The 22658-nt window shown below is 35.6% G+C and overlaps 3 protein-coding genes across 6 annotated transcripts; 2 read left to right on the top strand and 1 right to left on the bottom strand.

The window, feature by feature from the left end:
• The first annotated feature begins 232 nt into the window (after window positions 1-232).
• Window positions 233-14131, top strand: LOC126367264 (obg-like ATPase 1). Of its 2 annotated transcripts, none has more exons than XM_050010690.1 (11): window positions 233-391; window positions 878-1059; window positions 8316-8376; window positions 8886-9013; window positions 9291-9466; window positions 10507-10584; window positions 11043-11140; window positions 11552-11692; window positions 11987-12083; window positions 12515-12662; window positions 13084-14131. In XM_050010690.1, the coding sequence occupies exons 2-11, from the start codon at window positions 879-881 to the stop codon at window positions 13167-13169; spliced, it is 1194 nt and encodes a 397-aa protein (XP_049866647.1). In that variant the 5' UTR covers window positions 233-391; window position 878; the 3' UTR covers window positions 13170-14131. The 2 variants fall into 2 exon arrangements, with proteins under 2 accessions (XP_049866647.1, XP_049866648.1); XM_050010691.1 differs by having other exon boundaries at window positions 878-1063; window positions 8320-8376.
• A 10-nt stretch (window positions 14132-14141) lies between these two features.
• LOC126367253 (protein PTHB1) lies at window positions 14142-18842 on the bottom strand. 3 transcript variants are annotated; one of them, XM_050010667.1, is made up of 11 exons: window positions 18452-18842; window positions 18100-18188; window positions 17599-17863; window positions 17251-17362; window positions 17032-17173; window positions 16533-16850; window positions 15972-16454; window positions 15579-15895; window positions 15041-15216; window positions 14684-14813; window positions 14142-14473 (listed from the first exon to the last, which is right to left on the bottom strand). In XM_050010667.1, exons 1-11 carry the CDS (start codon window positions 18706-18708, stop codon window positions 14219-14221), a joined length of 2544 nt encoding a protein of 847 aa, XP_049866624.1. In that variant the 5' UTR covers window positions 18709-18842; the 3' UTR covers window positions 14142-14218. The 3 variants fall into 3 exon arrangements, with proteins under 3 accessions (XP_049866624.1, XP_049866625.1, XP_049866626.1); XM_050010668.1 differs by having other exon boundaries at window positions 17044-17173; XM_050010669.1 differs by lacking the exon at window positions 18100-18188 and having other exon boundaries at window positions 18452-18558.
• A 1143-nt stretch (window positions 18843-19985) lies between these two features.
• On the top strand, window positions 19986-22592 carry LOC126367269 (caspase-1). Its single transcript, XM_050010699.1, has one exon. The coding sequence runs from the start codon at window positions 20153-20155 to the stop codon at window positions 21044-21046; it is 894 nt and encodes a 297-aa protein (XP_049866656.1). The 5' UTR covers window positions 19986-20152; the 3' UTR covers window positions 21047-22592.
• The last annotated feature ends 66 nt before the right edge of the window (window positions 22593-22658 follow it).

Genomic DNA, 22658 nt, shown 5'->3' with positions numbered 1-22658 from the left:
ATAAGTAAGAGAAAACTTGAGATTATCGCAAGTTATATGAAAGACAAACTTCCATTGGACCTGATTCTGGCAATAATTTTATTATAGCCTAGTTTTTCATCATTAGTTTCTTGTAGGTAGGTATAGGTACAGGTACGTATTCATTTCGAATGAAAAACAAAATAATTTTTGTAACTAATTTTATAAATGTAAGCTATTATGTCATGTCAATGTCATTTTCCGCCGACTCAACAATATTTAATCTGTGACGTTTTGGGCCAGGCGGTGCATGCCTTTCGAAAGATTTCTCGTAGTTGTTCTCATAGTTGTATGAATTAGTGTATCACATCAATTATACTTACGTGTTTTCAATATTTAAACTGTGTCCGGTCAATTAGGAAAACGATTACAGGTAAGAAAGAAGAATGTACAAACATAACCTTTACCATACGTCCTTAACATACTGTTGTTTCTAATAATCAAGAGATTTGGCTTTATTATTCAGCTCGGATATTATTAGGAACACATTAAATACATGTTATCAATTTGGAAACTTTTTTCAGGCCGCTACACTCATCTTTTCTTGTTTTCTTTGCATAAAAAATACCGAAATTTGATATGTTCAGCCCTATCCACAGCGTTATGTTGTGTTGTGTTATGTGAACTTGATATGGATTTGGTTACGGAAGCTTTTAGACTCTTTGTAGACTAAATTATTTAGGGAGAAGACAGAATTCAAGTGCTCAAATTACAAACCCGAAATATATTTTTGTTTTCTGTCATGAAGTGTAAATACAGCAATCCATCATCTAGTGTTGCAACAACAACGTTAGATAAGACATGATTGCATATGCGACTTCAACTTTTTAAGTATTTGTTAATAAATTCTTTTTTTTAGGATGCCGCCAAAGAAAGTAGAAGAGCCCGAAAAGAAGCCCTTAATTGGTCGTGTTGGCACTAACTTGAAAGTGGGCATTGTGGGTGTACCTAATGTTGGAAAATCTACCTTCTTCAATGTACTAACTAAGAGCCAGGCAGCTGCTGAGAACTTTCCGTTCTGCACCATCGACCCCAATGAAAATAAGTATCTCAATTATTTTTTTTAATATTTGTAACATTATAGTTGGTATTTTTTATAGTTGGTGTTTTTTTAATATTTGTGTTTGGATAGGAAAGGTACAAAATTTTTGTCTTCTTATCGATGATGATTGCCAAAGTGGGTTCGGATTATCTAGATATAAATAGAAAACCCTGTTTGTACCCTAAGAACATGGACACTTTCATAATTAGGCATGTTCAGTATGTTTCTATTTTTCATTCCTGGAAAGTACCTTATGTCTGTCTCTGTACTCCTGTCAACATAATATAATGCAATATTTAAGATGGTCCATTGAGAAGTGAAGGCATGACAACATGGGTCAACAAACTCACTTTTGCATTCATAATATTTGTAAGAAAGACTTTCTCTACTTACTGTCTTACCAATAAAAAATAGACAAATGGTGAATGTGTGTTTAATCTCTTATTGTACACATGAAAACTTGTTTTTGTTACATCATTGGCAATGCGGGAGTAGTGTAATAATATACAATAAGTACACAGTACTTTATGGGATGGGACAGGTAGTGATTCAACATTTCTTGTAAGATCTCCCTTGTACCGTAAATCTGATTGCTCGAATCATTCTGTCCTAAAAGACCATGGAGTTTAGATGGGTGATTTAATCTGATATTTTATTTATCTAAAGCTGATATTTTAATTTATAATTTTTTACCTTCCCTGCCTATCTTAAGATGGGCAATCTCCTCTATTTATATTTAATTAGGAATTTTCCCAAAATACCGGGTTCATAACCATCACAGATACAGCAACTGCCAAAAAAGTTACTTAAACTACATACACATACATAAACTTCAGCCTATTTCCCACCGGGGTAAGCAAACACAAACTGGGCAGCTATAACCATTATTTTCAACATTAAACAGGCAGCAAAAAGTGAAATACTTAAACACATGTTTAAAAAAAATACTGAGGGAATGTTTATGATCGAAGGAAGGAATAAGATATCTTGACGAAAGTAAGGAAATATTTTTATTTTAACTACTAATCTCCTTTCTATATACTCTTTTTATTGGCCACTATAACTGTCAAACAAATCATATTTGACAACTATGGAAAATGTTATATTGTTATATTATAAACATTAGCCAGTTTTGGAGCACATGTAATAATATCATTTAATATATATTTTTAACATATTTATTCTTTCATAATGAATAAATATGAAACATACAGAGCTAATGTGGATATTAATGACAAATTCAATATCAAAGATGATATTATCGGAAGAAATATGTGCTGTAGACTGCGACACCTGAACATCATCAATAGAAGGCATGCAGCCGTAGCAGAAGTTGAAAGGAAGACACAGCCTTTGGCTGCTGCTGTACTGGGTGTTAACAATACATCAATAACAAAAGATCATTGTGTCCCTTTGAAACCGGAATTAACTTTAAATTGGACTGACGTAGATGAACAACAGCTGTTGATGGACTCAAAGCCTAACTGTTTTATAATTATGAGCAAGCCCGGGGCCGGTTCTTACTCACTTGGCGAAGCAATGGCGAAAAAATTCAAATGCATACATATTTGTCCCAGAAATGTTCTGCTTGATGAAATTGAGCAAAAGAGCCCGACCGGAAAATGTATTGATTTTAATATTAAACACTATAAAGAATGTAAAGTTAATACTATAATGGCAATAATTAAACAAAAACTACAATCGCCGGCAGTTAAGCACAGAGGATATGTACTGTCTGGTCTTCCTCTTATAGGTGCAGGCAGAAGTGAACTATCTTTTTTTAAGACATTACATTCAGAAGAAGCGGTAATGATTGTGGACGAATTGGTTAATGACTTAGTTACGAGTTTCAAAAAGAAAAAAAAGAAGAAAGCGAAAGCCACGAGTGAATCAGGTACTTCCCTTAGCTCCGCGCTAGGTGAAGCGGGGGATGAAGAAGAAGAACATGCGGAGGAAGAAGTAGCACCGGACGATGAGGAAGAAGAAGAGGATCCGGCAGTTGAGCTTCCAAAATTTATATTTGAACCTTGCGAGGATATAATATTTGCCAAAGGAAATTACTATGATATAAAAGAAGTATTAATAGCAACTCAAATAAACCAAATGTTGAAATTGGACATTAAACCGGATATTATTATTTATATCACCACACCAGATGCAGACTTGGTAATAAAAAAACATCATACATATGTTAATTATTCAACGCATACTGTATATACAGATCCTATTAGTTCCAATCCTTCATCAGAGCAGAGATGGCCTCCAAAGTATTGCTTGAGCGACTATAATGTTCCGTATGTTAAAGAAACCCACAACATCGATAAAAAATACAATGTCGTACAGCCAATGAATCATCCGGAAAGTTCAACTGAACAATTATGTAATTACAGAAAATATGTTATTCCGTTTCTTAAGAGAAAAATTAAAGATATGAATCCAAAACTGATTATTAAAGTAGATGGTCGTACTACCACAAATCGCATGATGTATCACATTTCAGAGAGATTGCATTTGTTACCAAGAGTTAAACCTGTTCTTATACCAGAACCATTGTATCTAGAGGAACCACCAGATGATATGGAGGAATTTTGGAAAATGGTTGAAGAATTAAATGTTATTAAAAGTGAAGAACTTACTTTCAATCGCTACGCATCACCATGGTACAACAGATGTCCCGTTGAGCTTAAAAAGAGGAACACGGTTATAGGAAAGCCTAAATTTGCTGTGTCATTATTCAAACATGTCTACCTTTTATCTTCATTAGAAGCATTGATATCATTTTGCAGGAACCCGCGACCCTACTTACAAACATATTACTTGGAACCCCCATGTAGAATAATAGTAATGGGAACTAAATCTTCAGGTAAAACTATGGTCTCAGAGTGTTTGTCGTGGATTTATGATGTTCCTATCATTCCTTATATGAAAATTTACGACGAAGAGAGACAAAAGAAATATGACAACCTAGCAAAAACTATATTATCTGAAATTATACCTACAATAGAAGATGCCAGATATCGGCAATGGGAAAATGAAGAAGCTGTAAGAGTATCTGAGTTAGAAACATGGTATGCTACATCTTTAAGTAATCTTAAAAAGTACACAATTTTGTTTACTGAATACGATAACTTACAAAAAATTCCTGGTGCCTTGGCATTGCCACAAAATGCTAGACTAGTAAACACCTTTCAAACTCTTAAAGAGCAATTATCTTTTTTACCATTTTTGGATGACATTGAACAATGTAGAACGACCAAAAATATTTTGGAGTTTTCACCTGCTAATCTAACTATAGCTAAAGAAAGACCACAAGTTCCAGTAATGGGTGACCCTGATGTCACACAAGCTATTGCCGAGTATATTATAACTAATGAACTACAGAAAGACGTCGAACCCACCCCTGAAGAAATAATGAACGTTGTTACTGATATATTAAAAACTATAGATAGCGAAGCGCATCAAGCGTACTCCACTTACGGACAATTTATAATTGATGGTTTTCCACCAGATCCTGAATATTGGACACATTTAAAAGATTCTAAACTTTTACCGGATTATACAATATCTATTGTAGAAAACAGAGAAATTGATCAAGTATTAATGCAATATTACTTAAAAGTGGAGAATACCCTCAAGCACCATCGTGAGCGATTTCTTAAAGCAGATGATCCCTTTATTCAAATTAAATTGAAAATTGATGAAGACGCACATAGACAATACTCAGAACCTTCGAATGCTTTTTACGTGTCTAAATTTGTTCAAGACACTATTGTAAACACGATAGAATCTGCAGTGGAAGAGGAATTTAATAGCGAACAAATAAGTGCCTTCAGTCAAATTTTTGAGAAATTCAGAGAAGATTGGGATGGTACTAAACCAATTTTAGAAGAAACTTTTAAAACATATATTGATGTTGAACTAGAAGGAAAATCTGACATTGAAGTTCTTCAGGAAGTTTTATTAAAATTACGACAAGGTTATTGTATGCCATGTGAGCAGGTGGAAAATGAAGAGGATGCTGCCGAACCGGAGGAAGAAGAAGAGAAACCTAAAGATTTTCTCACTTTTAACGATCGTCGTTTTCTGTGTGAAACTGGAGTTTTCTGTCCTATATCATATTTTGATTACGGTGTGTTATGGGAAGGGAAACCAGAATTTACGATCAAACATGGAAATAAATTACATTATTTTGCTAAAGAAGAATGTCTTGAGAAATTTCGAAAAGATATAACTAAATATCAAACATACAGTAAACCATTCAAAAATATACCTGCTTTTAGAATTTGTGTTATGGGTTGTATTGGTAGTGGTAGAAGTACAATATCACAATTTATAGCCAAAGAACTCGGCTTAATGCACATCGACTTCGAAAAAGCAGTTAATAACCTTATAATGCCAAGACACTTTAAGAAAGTCGGACGTCATTATGAAAATGGTTTCACAGATGGTTCATTAGACGAAGAAGCAGTAGTTGAATTTCAAATGGACGAGGAAAATGAAAATCTTGCATCAGATATTAGAGGCAATGAAACTGAAATGCGACGTATGGTATATAATTATTTTGAACGAGGATCACCCTTATTATCTGTACTAATGCAAACTCTCCTCAAGAAACTATGGTTTGAACATCCTTATGCAAATACTGGTTTTGTATTAGATGGTTTCCCAAAAGTCTCAAATGATGTTGAAGATATGACAGCATGCTTTTGTGTACCAGATCTGGTATTAGAGTTAGAAAGTAATTCGGAAGTAGCTCTTCAACGACTGTCATCTATGATGTTCAAGAAATGGAAAACGCAACAAAACGAAGCTAAGGCTAAGGCGTTCAAAAAGTTTAGTAATACTAAAGCAGAATGGAGGGAATTCATAATGAAACAAGTCGTCGTTAATGTAACTATTGATGACGTACTATCGAATGTGATGTCAATAGTTGAAGAACCTGCGCCTGTAGCATCTAACGAGAGTGTTGTGATTGACGCCGACCCAGGTGGGACAGGACCTTTAGATCAACGTGTGTACAATACTTACAATGAAATGATAGAACAATATCCTGAACCTGTAGATGACTCGCAATGGGAAAAGTCTGACGAAGCGCGTGAAAGAATAGATAGTAGAATAGAAGCAATTTTTGAAACTGAAGAAGAAAATATACAAAATTTGAAAGAAGTTTTATCAGAGCAGAGAATTAAATGTGTTTCACTTGATTCTACACGGTCTTTAAACAGAGTTCATAGAAAAGTATTGGCTAAATTATCGACATTGCGTGAGCGTTGTGCATATTTTGAGCAAACCCAAAGAGTGAATTGCGATATAGCAGACGTTTTACTTTCGGAAGGGTTTTATTCTTTGAGCAAATGTAGCCGCATGTGCCCTGTATTTATTGCTGATAATCCTACCGCTTTGCTTAATCCATACAAAGTAAGCAGAAATAGGGGTACTATATTTGCAGTCATCCACAGATGTTATATTTACTTCATTCACGGCGAAGCAGCCGTTAGAAGTTTTAGAAAGAATCCTTTGCGGTATGTTACTAACGATAACATAAAAGAATTTCATGAACATCCTTTAAGAATTGGTGTCATTGGGCCACCGAAGTCAGGGAAAAGCTCTTTAGCATCACGACTTGCTCAAGAATATGGATTGGTATGTGTATCAAAAGGTACTGCTATCCGACATGTACTAGAAAATATGAGTTGGTCAAAGTTAGCTCGTAATATGAATTATTCACTGAGAGAAGGAGAATGTATCCAGTATGAAGACATTGTACTGGCTGTTCAAACAGCCTTAATAGATTATCGAACATATGTACATGGTTATGTTTTGGATGGAATACCGGAGCGTGCTCCTGTAGCTATGGGGATGGCTAAAGATGGCTTATATCCGCAAATTATATTTGAATTGACTCCTACTAACGAAAATGCTATAAGGAATTCCCAAAATGAAGTGTATTATGATATGATAAAATACTTACCTCCATATACGCCACCTTGCATTCAACAGAGATTTGAAAAATGGCACGAAAAATCTTATGGAATTAGAAATTATGTTAACAATGACTGTCAAAATCTTATTACAATTGATGGCAATCAGTCGAAGTGGCAATGTTATCAGGACGCAAAAGATTACATTGACAAAATCACTCCTAAAATACATTATTACATCGCGAATGCTAATTCCGAAGTAGTATTACCAGCTGACGTAATGTGTATTGCGAATGCAGTTTTTGAAAAACGCTCGACTATCTTTAGAAATTTGTGCCCAGTTTGCCTTCGAAAGAAATTTTTGAGACATAGTAGTGAACCTGTTGACAAAAAAGGAATAATTCAGTATCAAGGTCTATTTTACTGGGTATGCCATCGACACATGCAAATGGTAATCGACGACCCACTAACACATTTAAACTCGAAAAGAATAGAGATTCCTGAGATTCCAGCTGTAATAAACACAATTAATATAAATTCAGTTTATGAAAATGGTATATGTATTGTGACCTACGCCGAAAGTCTACCAGCTCAAGTTATCAAAAGTGGAAGCAATAAGTTCGCTGCAAGTTACAAAACGAAACAGTATATGTTTTGTAGTCATAGGTGTCTAGAAAAATTTTTGGCTAGACCGCATATGTACTACGATATTGTAGTATTTAAAGAAATGAAAAGTTTCCCCCAATTATCTCTGAAGAAATTACCTAATATCGGATATCTCGAACAAACTGTTGGAGAAATATTAACTAAAGCGTGTTGTGCGGTTAACGTGGTTAGACCAAAATATCCTGGTCTGGATGCCAAGACTTCAGCCCTTTTATACATAGCTTTATATCTGAAAGTAAACAATCCCCTCCTTGACGCAGACGCTTATAAATTGTATAGAAAAGCATTTGACGTATACGAAGCAAGGTCAAAATATATTCTATCACTTGGTTTACGTCTACGGTCAATGGATAATCCATTTGTCAGCTATCCCCAGTGCTGCCCTGTGGAGGACGTATCTCTTAGCAAACTTGCTAGCGTACACGCCAGCGTACACACTAAAGGCTAAAGTAAACCCGATTATTGTATGTAAACACTCTTCGAGAATTTGTTTAGATGTTATGTTGTTTGAATAAATGTTATATCTTTATTTCAAAAAATAGTCTGTCATTTTTATTGTTAAATGTTGTCCTATAAGTCTTACAACCATATCAGGTAATAACGTTTTTATTATGATTCATATTTTGAAATTTATTTGAAATCTAACCAAGAAGTATTTGTTTCAGCACGTAGAGTCCCGGTCCCCGATGAGAGGTTCGACTACCTTTGCGAGTACCATAAACCGGCCAGGTAAGTTATATAAATACTTACGATGAAAAAGGTTAAGGATGGTAAAGGTTTTAAGTTTTAACCGTATCAATTACATGCTCGGTTTTGTTTCCTCTTAAGGATTTGCACCATTGCCACGATAATTACAGTACGATAAAGGAATTTATAGAGTTGGTTAATTTATCGCGTCGCGCGTGATACTGTAACATGCTACCCGCGCACATGCAAACAGCACGATACATTTCAATGGAATTTGTATTGAAATAGACATGTATGACCTCATCAAAAAACGTGGTCAAACGTCGTTGTGTACTCTTTTTGTGTAATAAGTAAAACAGTAGAAATGGAAAATGAGATTAATTTGTAAACTTTGCTTGTATTTGTAGATTAGCATTTTATCATTCATCTTTTACCCAGACAACTATCTAGCTAACCTATTAAACCAATATAATGGGTTTATTTATCACAACCAACCAACCAACAACGCACCCCCAATCGCAGCGTGTTATAGATTTTTTTGTTGTTTTTAGCAAAGTGCCAGCTTTTCTGAACGTAGTGGACATTGCGGGTCTGGTGAAGGGTGCGGCGGAGGGACAAGGCCTCGGCAATGCTTTCCTTTCGCACATCAAGGCTTGTGACGCCATATTCAATTTATGCCGTAAGTACGATAACAAACATTAACTTATAACTCTTTTACGTGGATTAAAAGCATCGACTCAGGACTAGATTAGGACTAAGCCGCATTCGCTTTCTTTATTTGACATAATTCCAATGTCTTACTAAGTACGTAGGTATGTAAATGTAACAGTGTCGCATTAACATAATGTATTTAATGTTCGCTTTTATAATAATTAATACGCATCTTTGTTTGAAAAAGCTCGCAAACGTACATGGGTGTGGTCGTGTGCTTATTTTATATTGTACGTTGTTCCCAGGAGCCTTTGATGACGAGGAAGTAATTCACGTGGACGGGGAAGTGAACCCGGTGCGCGATCTGGAGACGATCGGTGAAGAACTCAGGCTGAAGGACGAAGAACAGCTAGTGCAGCAACTGGAGAAACTCGACCGGACCGTAAACCGCGGCGGGGACAAGAAACTCAAACCCGAATATGTGAGCTCTTTACATAAGCCATTTTTAATTTAGTCACTTTATACATACACATACTTCTCTCCCACCAATTTCTCGTCTGTGTAGGTAGAGACCACGGAATTACACTTAATACGATCCAGACACACCACTTTCGGTTCTTCCACTCTCATCAAAGACTTCACCCGTCACTTGAACTTGGGTGACTTGTGGTCCCCCGGATCAAACCATATCTCACATAGTGAACGAGTGCCCTCTGCACCGGTTCCCAGGTGGCATAGCCGGGCTGCATTGTGTGACGGATGCGGCAGAGCTTAAGCTTATGATCCACGCAGGATATTTTATATTTATCTGCCATACGCAATAATAACAATCAAAGACTTCATGCATGCTTACCGGTTTAGAGTACTCTGAACCTGGCTGTTCTTTAAAACATCTTTCATCGCTTTATACAAATAGCTTGATAAGAATACATGAGGCAGGACAGAACGTCAGTATACAGCCTAGTGTGAAAGAGACAACATTAAAACGTACTGTTCTGCTTCCCGTCATTCTTCTAATCTAAAAACGTAACAGCATCACGCCTGTAGCCCTGAAGGGGTAGGCAGAGGTGTATAGTATAAACACTCCTCGCATGCTATGTTTAGGTCCCATGTAAACGCGAGCCTACTGTCAATAACCGGGCACAAAACCCGGACACCGTGTGAATTACACTCATAACGCACCGAACATCATAGTCGAATATTTATAGCCTCGAACCGGTAATCTGTCACGTATTTCTACACACCACTCATTTAAGAGCCACGCTCTTGTCGGTGTAGCATTCTCCATGCTACTTCTTTAGGGAAAAATAGGGCAGTGGTTTCGATCTGGTGTTACGTATTTTTAAGTAGTCTTTTGCTGATAATTAATAGGACACAATTAAATATTTCACGTGTGTTGTCCGTCTTAGTGTTCACCATATTCATCATTGACTAATGCAAGAAGTGGCTAGATAAACGTCGAAATATTTTTATAAAATAAATAATAATTAAGTTATAAACTTATTTGTTTCTTCTTTTCAGGACGCCCTGTCGAAGATTAAGACAATTTTGGTGGATGAGAAGAAACACATTCGATTCGGCGACTGGAGTGCGGCTGATGTAAGTCACTGCTCTTTTTTATTGTTACTATAATGAAACATACAGCAATTCGAATTTCAACATCGTCGATCCATGATTTAAACATATAACAAAGTTACACAGCGCAGTAGTAGCGTGGGTCACATTATACTCCAAACTGTAAGCAGTTGATGTGTATGTCTACAAATCTTTACTTCACTGTTTAAACATTCAGAAAAATATAAATAAATAAAATTTATTTTTACATTTTTTTTTAATAAAATGTTTAATCACATTTTATGGTATCATGTCGCATTGGGTAAATTAATTTACTCTTTATTTGACTAATATTATTATAATACTAACATAGATATAAGTTTATTTGTAACTAATAATTATAGTAACTCTCATTATGGAGTCAAATTTATGTCTGAAATAAACTAATGAATGAATGAATATCTGTAAATGTGTGTCTGTAAAATTTCTTCTGAATTTTTCAGATAGAAGTGCTCAACAAGTACCTGTTCCTAACGTCGAAGCCTGCCTTATATCTCGTGAACCTGTCTGAAAAGGATTACATTCGGAAGAAGAATAAATGGTTCGTATTTTTACTACATGTTACACACAAAAATTCAAAAATACGTCGCCCCAAAATGTCTCCAAATTATTTTAGTCAAGTTTGTGTATAATATATAAATATGTACCTACTTTTTAATTCACACACAGGAAATACATAAATACAAAACAAAACAGAATTGTAGACAGAAAGTAAAGCGTCACGGATGAGACAATATTTAAGGATATTGTTAGAGAGATGTACAGAGTATAGAATGGACACTCCGCCTCGCACTAATCCTAGCTTCCTCACCTCACCCCCGATAATTGTTACCGCGACTACTCAAGAGTCGCTGACGATTTTCGTTTCGACTAGATTTTTGTTTGAAATACCCGAGGTGTAAAGGATAGCGCTATGTAAGCGGCGTATTTAAGTCATATATTTTTCCTTTAGGTTACCAAAACTTAAGGAATGGATCGATAAAAATGACCCCGGCGCCCCGCTCATCCCCTTCTCCGGGGCGTTAGAAACCAAACTTATGGACATGGACCCTGAAGAGAGGAAAGCTTTCTTGAAAGAACACAACATTACGAGGTAAGATTTTTTTAAATATAATAGTAATATGGATGGTAGAGTTGTTTATGTAAGCCTATTATCGGACAAGATGGTAAGTCACTTCAAAAATATAAATAAAATTCGTTATTGTCAAATTGTGCTCTAGAATTTTTTTAACTAGAAATAATAAAGTATTTCAAATTAAAAATTGTTGTTTTTTATGATTTTATGCTAAATATAAAATCACCTTTTAAATAAAAGAATTTCAGTGTTACCTATCATTTTCATCGATATTATTGATGAACGATTAAAATTACTGTTTTTTTTTTTCAGTGCGTTGGATAAAATCATCGTGCAAGGATATAAAGCTCTGCAGCTAGAATACTTCTTCACCGCAGGTCCGGATGAAGTGAAGGCTTGGACTATTCAGGTACTAATTGTCTGATTATTATATTTTTTTATATTCATACATAAACAGCTCTATGCTGGACACTAAAAGACGGAATCTAGTACTCATCTACTCATGTTGTATAAATATGGCCTTGCCTATTTATGGAATTTCTTCTAGACACAATTTTGATTGAATGAAGTAAGCAAGAGAGGTATGTCAGTATCGAAGCAAATAAAATTCCAGTCTCAGGCGTGAGTTTTTGTGTATGTATTGTTAATTGTTCGATATAAAAGAATCGATCGACCTAATCTCGACTGATACATCTCTATGCTGATGAACGTCACAACACTAGCTTGCATATTTTGACATCTAATTTTTACCGCGCATTGAAACTATTGTAAAATGTTATCTTTATTGAAATATGATCACTAATTATACTGTTTAATAACACAATTGTGTTTGTAATACAGAAAGGCACGAAAGCGCCGCAGGCGGCGGGGCGGATCCACACGGATTTCGAGAAGGGATTCATCATGGCCGAGGTGATGCACTTCAAGGATTTCAAGGAAGAAGGGACCGAGGCCGCCTGCAAGGCCGCCGGCAAATACCGACAGCAAGGTACTAGACTATGAGGAATAGGTTGAAACAGAAGACATCTTGTGGATACTTCTGATATGATGTTCTAGGATGAATATGATGAAGTGTTGGTTTGATTAAGTTTTGTGCTTGATAGATGGGGTTTCTTTTGAATAGTGTAATTACCAAACTATTTAACTGCAGAAATATCAGGGCATAAGTCCTTCCGACGTACTAATTGAATTACGTACACATACGCAAAAAAAATGAGTTAAATTTACAGTTGAGCAGATTTAGTGAACGAAATGTATGCAAACTCACCAATAGTACTTCATTTTTAACTTGGTCGTTTTAGTGCTTTTTGGGAGTGACTTATGTATTGCGCACTATTACGTTATTTTACGCATTCTAGGAGTAGTTTTAACAGTAACTCTCATACTAAACATATTTACAACACTTCCAGGTCGAAATTACGTTGTAGAAGACGGCGACATAATATTCTTCAAGTTCAACGCGGGCGCCGGCCTGAAGGACGCTAAGAAGAAATGACGTGACAAGGTACTCCTACTCATCGTACACATGCTGTACCTCAACCTTCTGCTCTACACTCTACTACACGTCGCTTGACTTCGATAAGGACTAGTTAGGGTGGGTTTCTATCAAAGTTAAACACAGCGGATCGGAAAAACGTGCGGAATCGACCAATCACAATGTGCGAGACAGCGAGAGAAAAGAGGCTCTCTCGTTCTCTCCCTTGCAGTGATAAGCCAATAGGGTATTATAAAATGCTAATCTAGAAATGAAAGGCAGTCTAAGATGACCAAGAAACAATATTTCACATTTCGCCTTGTTTTCGAATTTTATTTATGAATTAAGTAGTAATGAGTACGGCGTTTGATCGCTTTTATCAATGACGTCACAGTACAATATTTCCATACAAACTCCAAGGAAAAATTTCGTTCAGATGTTTCGTAAAAAGTATCTCATTTGACTAGGCTGTCAAGTAGCCTATTCCTGCACGCCTCCGCTTTGGTGTAAACCCACTCTTATACTACATATAGTACGGCCGTTACGAACTGAGTCAGGTCGTCTCTCTATCTCACTCGCACTCATTAGGTTTATAGCGCAATCGTGACGTGCGTAATGGTCGCACGATTCAGTTCATAAAGGCCGCGAAAAGAATACAGTCGCCTAACATGTTCTAAAAATTCGCGACACCTCGCTATCGTTTCTTCGCACCAATAACTGTTAGGTAGATAATAAGGTTTGACTAAGAATTACTAAGCCTAGTTCGCGCTAAAAGCACTGAACAGCATCTTTTGTAATGGGCTTATAATTGCTTCTTTGTATCACATGGATGTTTAGATAAGATGAAATGTACCTCCTTCAGTTTGTAAATATACCTAAGCTGCATAATGTTAACCGGAACATGTCAGGCGACCGTAACAGATGACTTATATTTATTCTCGTGTCTTAAATAATAATAAAATAAAGCATTGTTAATATTTGTACGCTGTCGTTTATTTGTATATATAACTCTCACTGTGGGAACTTTGTGTAGAGGTGTAATTTTAACGTAAAATTACAATATACGAAATTCATATTACTTCAACGAATTCTTCTATTCGTGTGAACTTGTTTTCAGGTTTTGATACGTCTTCGGCGTCGTTGTGAATTTCGGAGAATATCTTTTCTAATATCATTCGGATTTGTTTCAAGAATCTTTTCAGGTTGACTTGCGAGAGTATCCCTTGCTCGGACACCGTAGCTAACTTCTCCTTGTCCTTTTCAGATTTTTGAAACACATTATTTAAAATATAAGTTAAAGCTTGAGTTACCGCTTCTTCCCAGTCCTAGAATAAAAAGGAAAACGAAATCATTCACTAGAGTCCACGCCACGGCACAAGTCCCGTGGCCGAGGGCGCTGATGTTGCAGTATCTCCATAAAATTGTGACTTTGTATGACTTGTGAATTAGTTCCATTAAAATCCGCGGGTCTTGTTTCGCGGAGCGTACTCTACAATTTGGTTTCTAACATGTTGTTACAGAGAAAATATTCTTACTTGATAATCGTAGTAGAGCGAGCCTAAAGTTAACATTTCTTCTATGAGTTTCACTTTGAAATCGTCCTCAACAGTCTGCTGAAAAATGAATATTAAAAGACGGCCAACCGCCGTCACACTATTGCCAACTCTGAAAAATAAATGAACAAAATTAGACAAACAGATCAAAGAAGGTGGTTCAGTCATTTTCAATTAGGTAGATTGCGCGCCACGAAAGAAGTCCCGGGCCACAGTGCTGACGTCTCATTACCAGCATAGAATTGTTACTAGTTGTCATCTTTTTCTGAAACTACAAATTTTCAAAAGCTATCAAAGACTGCCCACAGTCAAAACTGGAAGTAGAATAAAATTATTCACCTGCACACTGATTCCCTACATTCAATAATATCGTGGACGGTTTTAACGATCCGTCTATGCGTGTCCTTCATAAGGAATTCCAAAGGATCGCAATCGCCAGGCGGTAGAGACCCATATTGTACCAGTAGCTTCTTTTGGACCAATGTGAACTGTCTCTGAAGTACTGTCAGCTCGTCCTGTTAAAAATTGTTCAAAACGTGTTGTCAATGAATTTCGACGGCAATACTCACTCATGACGCCGTCAATAAACATGGTCAAACGTCCTACTATTTGTTATATAATTCATCCCCCTAGCATCATCCCGATTTTCACAGGGTCCACTTTCAACAATCCAGATTAGGTCACATACCTCCGAAAATGCATTCATAATTCAAATTCGTGAATCAGTTAAAAGAAACATGAGATTGATTATTTATACGTATCTTAGTGGCTTCTATTTCTAGATTACTTAGTAGTTTTTTTTATTTTTGACTCGGTCAAATCAAATTATAGCCTATTCTTAGATACTCGTATTCACTAGTGTGTTCTACGTACCCACCTCAAACTTTTTTGATTTGACTCTCTCTTTCGCGTGGCTTTCAATGTTCTTCATAAAGTTATGTGTTAACATCTTAGCTGTATCTTTATCTATTCTTATGCTGATACGAAAATCTTTCACGCCACTCCGTTCGAAATGACTCGCTAATTTCATAGTGAAATGCTGTAGAACTGCTGTCATGTCCGAATAATCTTTGGCTTCTATTATGTACTGATTGTCTGTCGCCTTTAATGTAACAGTCTTCTTTGTTGAACGATATGTAAAGGTGATGTTATTATCTGAGATGCCATATTTTGTGAGGTCTTCTTTTGTGAAATCTGTAATTTTAGCAATACATTAATAATTTTGCTTACAACTGTAACATTGAAGCCCCATAAATGTTCTTAGACGTACCAGTAAATACTTCAACCAAATCAGCACAAGGAGTATTTGTGTGTATTCGTAAAATAAAATCATCCTCTATCACAGCTTCAGTAGGCAAACAATAAAGACTTAAAGGTAGCAATACTTCTCTATCTGTTACGTTGATTTTCCCCGTAGCATCAATTATTGTGAAGATTATTCTCACTTTCGTGTCAGAAATATCGGTTGGACTTGCTATGAAAACTTGTGTCTCAATTATTTCAGTTCCGTTGATGTTTTCTAAACATATACTAGAATCGGAACATTCGAACGGTGGATAACATCCGAATGTTATCTGAACACTTTTTAACGAGTTGGGGTCTTGACAACTTAACATGACCACCACTGGGCATTTCAGTAAATGTAGAGTTATGTTACTGTCTCGTGTAAATTCGTCGTGTAGATTTTGGACAGGTTTACCAACATCTGCTTTTATTTTTAGTATTTGGTCCACGTTCGTGTACCTGTCTATACCTGCAAATTAGACAAATCATTTAGTCTTTTACTTATGTTTTCAAGATAGGTACAGACTCGTATCACCGTAACACGTACCTTCTTCACCGTCTAAAATTTTAGTCAACTTTTCTTCAACTTCTCCTAACTCAGACTGAATTTGCTCCGGATCAATCACTTCATTAATCATAGGACCGGCGTTTGAGTTCAGATCCGGTTCAGTTCCCAAGTAACTCACGGTAACCACTCCTTTAGTAGAAAGCGTGACTATTCCTCCAGGAAGATATTTCAAGAAACATCTGGATATTGACACGGCTGTATACAGCAAATCACAGGACCACAGCAGAGTAGTGCCTTCGTAAATGTACAGTTTTGAGTCTTCTGATGATATCATGACGAGTAGACGAGCAGTTGGCTCTGAAAGGCACATGATATTTGGTGATAAACTGATCCATTTCGGTGACAATAATAGTTGTTTAAAATTTTTACGCATCGTAGATGTCGGATGGTAATTTTGTAAGCTCGATGCACAATATACCTTTATAACGCGTACCTATACCGCCCACAGTCCGTGATTCGCTTATCGACTTATACTTACCGTAATACCAACCGATTAAATAAGCAAAAAAGCAAATCGGCATGTAATCAAACTTGATCATGAATTTCATTAGACCATTATCTTGAAAACAGCAAAGGTGTCTTTCACCTAAAGCTAGTATACTGGAAATATTGCTGCTTGTCTGTAAGAAAACGAATTATTATACTTACTTAGGTACATATAGCACGAAAACCTTGGAAATATTCGGAACATGTTTACCTGAATAACTTGTACTGACGAAATTTCTTCTCCTGCATTGTACACCCACTGTGGAATATGCTTTTTATTCTGTCGAACATTTAGTTCACTAAATTCTCTTAGCTGTTGATAACTGAAACACATTTATAATCATTTATAAGTAGTCTAGTTTACTGGCTCGGTTGCTTCTTACAGTCAGGAATACGTGTAGGTAGTTACCTAGTCTTTTTACGTGACTTATATTACGTTTTTGTGTCAAACATAAATATTTCACAAAATGATGAAATTAATTGCCATTAGGAATGGACAATGACCTCAAGACTAGGTATTTTCGAACCGTTGACGTACCTAGATGTACGTGCGACTAACCTGTGTATCTCTATCACCCATGTAGACTTGCAGAGGACGAAGGAGTCGCTACTCGCAATGTAGCACACGGGACCGGGTATAATGACGTCATGTGAAATGTACATGAACAGAAACGATTCTTGATCGAAGAAACTGAGACTGCCGTCTAATGCTTGTATGCAAATAAAATCCCTGGTTTTTATATTACCGAAAGGACCACATGTTAAGCTATGTGCTCTTCTAGTGAAAGTATGCTTTGTTAAAAGCTTCAGTAAATTTTGCTCTCCTGAAAGAGAAATAATGCATTAAACGAGTACCTATAAGTATTATGAATTATGAAATTTCCTCAGCCGAGATAGATGGAAACGGATTAAATGGTAAGTAGGTCTACTTGACGTTTAAACATTACTTAAGAATAATAAGAATAAAAGTGATTGTAATTGGGCGCGTACCTAATATTTCCCAGCGGTGGTTGCGAATTAGAAATATGTAATGTATACCTATAATAGATGAGATACATACCGGCGTCGGTATGCCCCTCTTTCCTATTTAACTGGTATACCCCATAACTCTGAGGATGTAACACTAATATTTGTCGGTCTTCAGAACCTCTGGAAACCAACAAATTAGAGTATTGAGTACTGGATCAAATCAAAGTTATAAAATGCTAATCTAGAAATAAAAGATGATAAAAAATAACTTATTTACGAATTTTAATTATCAATTAACTAAGTAACAATGAGTTCGAATCTTGACCGCTATTATCGATGACGTAACATCGCAGTACCTATGCTCTACCCCCGCTATTCTTATTTCGCAAATAAGTCACTACAGCTAAGTTCACCAAATCACGGAGTTATTTTGTGATACTTACGCTACAAACTTTCCAGTTTCGATCTGAAGTATGGTCGCACTCAGTTGGGCTTCAAGCAAAGTATGTGAAACATCTACATCTTTACTCGGTTTGTATATTTTGAGTATCATTCCATCGCCGACAACGACACAGTCACTGTCCGTATGCGAGTTGAACTTGTCTACCTTCAAACAACTGCTATTCTGAAAACCTTCATTTGTTTCTTCACTTTGCAATCTCTCGTTCGACCACCACTGTTTTACTTTGAATAGTGACATGTTTTAGCTTAACCGCCAGAGGTCCGTCTAGCTCTATGAGTTTAACCACAATAAGTATTTAGCATTAGTCATACACTACAGAGTTCATGGATCGCGGTTTGCTCTGCAATTATGTTTGCAGCACAGTGCTAGCAGCAAATTCAGTTTCTGTGTTGCCTTTATATGTATAGTGGTCGGTTACTATAGAAACGGAGTCTCGTTGAACAACATTCTTTTCCAAGACACGGGGCAAGCGTTGACCGAACTATTGGATCCTGTAATTACAAGATAAAGTAACACGGACCTTTGGCGGAAAGCGTAATAATGATAAACTCAGTACCTAATTACCTATAAGGCCGCAGTTAGAGATAAAGACAAACACGTTACAGAATACCGCGTGTGGTTTCAGCAATGAAAGCACATAATAAAGAGAATATACCTAATCAAAACCAAAGTCAGAAAATTGAAGATTTTGAAAACAGCGGTACTTTTCCAGTTGTCGAAGGAAGTTTTACGCAAAAGATACTTGCTAATCCTATGACTTAAATATAAAATAAAATATTCAACATACATTTCAATAGTTCATATTTCGATTTATTAACAAATAATAATTTCTAAGGTTGAATATGTTTTGCGATAACCGCCTGGCATCTTCATTCAAGCCTTCGCCATTGACATTTGCTTAGAAAGAAAAATAACACTGTTTATGGTAATTGTGTTGCTGTAATCAATAAACTTGTTTAGTTTGTTAGATTTGGTTCTAAGCGTAGCAGTATTATGGAATAAATAAGTACATGGAAGTTAAGGAAGATTCATTGCTAATTGCTTCCATCCTCGTAACCATACAATTTAGCAGACTGTTTTTCAACTTCGCATTATTATTTCAACTTTTATTAAACGTGATATTACGTATTTTCTCATTACTCGGGTACATAATTATTCCAAAATACAATGTAATGGCAAGTTTGTATAAAAATGATATTTGGATCACGTTATGTATATAATTATTTTGCTAGCTATATTGCTTCTCTTTATTTTGGTCAGAATAATAATGTGTAATAAAACGGGTTATCATTTATATCCAAAAACAAAGGTGAATAATGTATATGTCTGTTATCCATGACGAAAAAATAACGAAGAAAAAAACTGTACAGTGCCATCTATATAGATTTTGAGGAACGTACCCTGGAAAATTGGTAAATTTTCTTTACCAATAAATGGTAACACATATCTAAACGTTTATGATTGGTTGATTTTGATTTTAATATTCGTCTATTTTGTCTTTGGTATTGGTACGGTAAAAAGAAAAAAACTGACAAACAAGTTTTGCTTTGTTGTGCTGACTGTTGTGTGGTTTTCCTTGATATCGTACATTTTTTGCCACTGCAAAATAACAAGAAACGACGCAATAACTCAAATAGTAAAAGTATTGTTTGTCTCGTGAAAGTCATAGTGAGCGTTCAACATGTCTGAAGAACCGCAAAATAATGGCAACGGCGATAATGGCGAAAAAGAACAAAGGCCAAACGGTGCTGGTGATGAAGGCGACGCTTGGGGAAGCCACGATTCCTCATCGATCCGTCGCTACGCTAAAATGCCTGTGGACAGAAACGCTCCTTACTACAACATGAATCACAAGCAACGTGGTATGGCCATCATTTTCAATCATGAGCATTTTGATATCCATAGCTTGAAGTCTCGCACTGGCACTAATGTGGATTGTGACAATTTATCTAAGGTTCTCAAAAGCATAGGATTTCGTGTTACCGTACTCACCAATCTGAGAGCAGAAGATATCAGTAGATACATACAGCAGACTTCAGAGATGGACCACTCTGACAATGATTGCTTGCTGATTGCGGTGCTGACTCATGGTGAAATGGGCATGCTGTATGCAAAGGATACTCATTACAAGCCTGACAACCTGTGGTATTATTTTACTGCTGATAAATGTCCATCTTTGGCTGGGAAACCGAAGTTATTCTTTGTCCAGGCTTGTCAGGGTGATAAACTAGATGGTGGAATAACTCTTTCTAATCGCACTGAAACTGATGGGTCATCAAGTACCTCCTACAGGATTCCCATACATGCTGACTTCTTAATTGTATTTTCAACTGTTCCTGGATATTACTCCTGGAGGAACACCACTCGTGGCTCCTGGTTCATGCAGGCTCTTTGTGATGAACTTCGCTATTCAGCAGCTGAAAGGGACATCTTGACACTTTTGACGTTTGTCTGCCAGAGAGTAGCTTTAGACTTTGAGTCTAACACCCCTGACATGTTGACCATGCATCAACAGAAGCAAGTGCCTTGCATCACTAGCATGCTCACTCGTCTTCTTATTTTTGGAAAGAAATAATTACCTATTTACTTTAAAACTTTTTGTTTGTAGTGATTTACAAAGACATTTTAAAATTTCTTAGTTGTTTATTCAGAACAAAATGTAGGAAATTGAATTCCTAATCTATAGTAGGTATTTTTTATTGTGGCTGTTTAAAAAAAATATCAGAGCCATCTATTATTTAAATGAGATTATTTGGTGTTGTACTTTTAAACATTTAAATAGCTTGATAAATTGTTTGCTTGATAATAGCCATAAGACTAATAACTACTGATTATGAACTGCCATTACAATATATAAATCAATAGTGAAAACATATTTACACCATGATGATATACAGATAATAAAAGATAATAGAAATATCAAACTTTTACAAATTTTGTGCACTGTAACAGGCTCAAATTAGCGTGTAACAGTAGTACTGTTTTAACATTGTTCTAACCACATAATATATTTCAAAAATTATAAGCAATTTAATAAAGTACATTCATTATAGAGTAGTTGCCATGGAAGAGATTGTCAAGTTTATAATGTACTTAAACAATAATAATGATCTGATATATTTTATATTTAGTTATACATATATTACATAAAAGTAAATTTAAAAGTTCAAGATCTGATTTTTTTATATCTTGGTAAAGATATTTCATCTATATTTCCAACATATATAATTATGGCCAATTCCATTGTACATATCACTGCATGTGTTACTGAAGTAATTACGACACATAGCAGTCTTGTTTTAGTGTACTGTGTCAATAATTTAATTATGCTAGTAAAGTTCCAAAATAGCACAATTGCAATTTTGTTACGTTTTATAAGTTTACTATTTTAGTTGAATTTTAGTGAAATACATCTATTCTATGTATCTCATTCTAGTGACTTTATTGTGGTTGTAAAAGAAGTTAAGTTAGTAAAATTTCTGTATCCAGTAATCATTTCTTTACTTGTATATTTTCTACAGTAGCTTCCTATTAAATGCAATACACAACTTAGCTATAAACTTAAGTTTTTATCTCATTATAGCATTTAATTGTTTCCTTGTAAGAAACTGCCATCTATGAACAAATGTATGGTGGGCTTATTGCCTTTATATGTATTTTGCCTTTAAAAATATGCTCAATGCCTCATTGCATATCCATGTATGTATTGAACTGTGTATTTATGTAGTGATTGTAACAGCATTTTACAGAGCTGTTGTTCACTGAATTTGTACATGATATTGTACCTAAATAAGTACTGATTGTTTTTCATTTTATTTTATTTAAGAGTGCCAGGAAAATCGGTATTAGATTGACATTGTATGTGATATTGGTACCGACTGATTAAATTAGGATATGTTTAAGTTCAAACTATCTGTGAGGAGCTAAAGATGTGATATGGTAAATGATCCCTTAGAAAATTGTGCCTTTCAAGTACCTATATGTTAGATACTTGAATAAGATGTTGAAGTTTAAGAAATAGATGCGATTTATCTCCTCATAGGTTTTTGATGTATCAAAATGACGTATCTTGTTGAAACTTATTTTTGTATTTCATGTAAGCAATAAATGGTCTCTTCAAACCCATCTTTTTAATTTCTCTAAATTTAGCAAGCTTTCGTTTGGGTGGTATATCGCCTGCTAGGTAT

This window comes from Pectinophora gossypiella, chromosome 6 (assembly GCF_024362695.1).
Source record: "Pectinophora gossypiella chromosome 6, ilPecGoss1.1, whole genome shotgun sequence".
Lineage (NCBI taxonomy): Eukaryota > Metazoa > Arthropoda > Insecta > Lepidoptera > Gelechiidae > Pectinophora > Pectinophora gossypiella.
This window is presented reverse-complemented; position numbering and strand designations above follow the sequence as displayed.

Excerpts from the sequence above, each read along its gene's own strand:
- LOC126367264 (XM_050010690.1), top strand. The coding sequence starts at position 879 with ATGCCGCCAAAGAAAGTAGAAGAGCCCGAAAAGAAGCCCTTAATTGGT. Across the intron at positions 9,467-10,506 it reads AGAAACTCAAACCCGAATAT|GACGCCCTGTCGAAGATTAA; the intron begins GTGAGCTCTTTA and ends TCTTCTTTTCAG. Across the intron at positions 11,141-11,551 it reads ATTCGGAAGAAGAATAAATG|GTTACCAAAACTTAAGGAAT; the intron begins GTTCGTATTTTT and ends TTTTTCCTTTAG.
- LOC126367253 (XM_050010667.1), bottom strand. The coding sequence starts at position 18,708 with ATGTCACTATTCAAAGTAAAACAGTGGTGGTCGAACGAGAGATTGCAA. Across the intron at positions 15,896-15,971 it reads TTTGGTTGAAGTATTTACTG|ATTTCACAAAAGAAGACCTC; the intron begins GTACGTCTAAGA and ends CTAAAATTACAG. Across the intron at positions 14,814-15,040 it reads TGTAGGGAATCAGTGTGCAG|AGTTGGCAATAGTGTGACGG; the intron begins GTGAATAATTTT and ends TTTATTTTTCAG.
- LOC126367269 (XM_050010699.1), top strand. The coding sequence starts at position 20,153 with ATGTCTGAAGAACCGCAAAATAATGGCAACGGCGATAATGGCGAAAAA.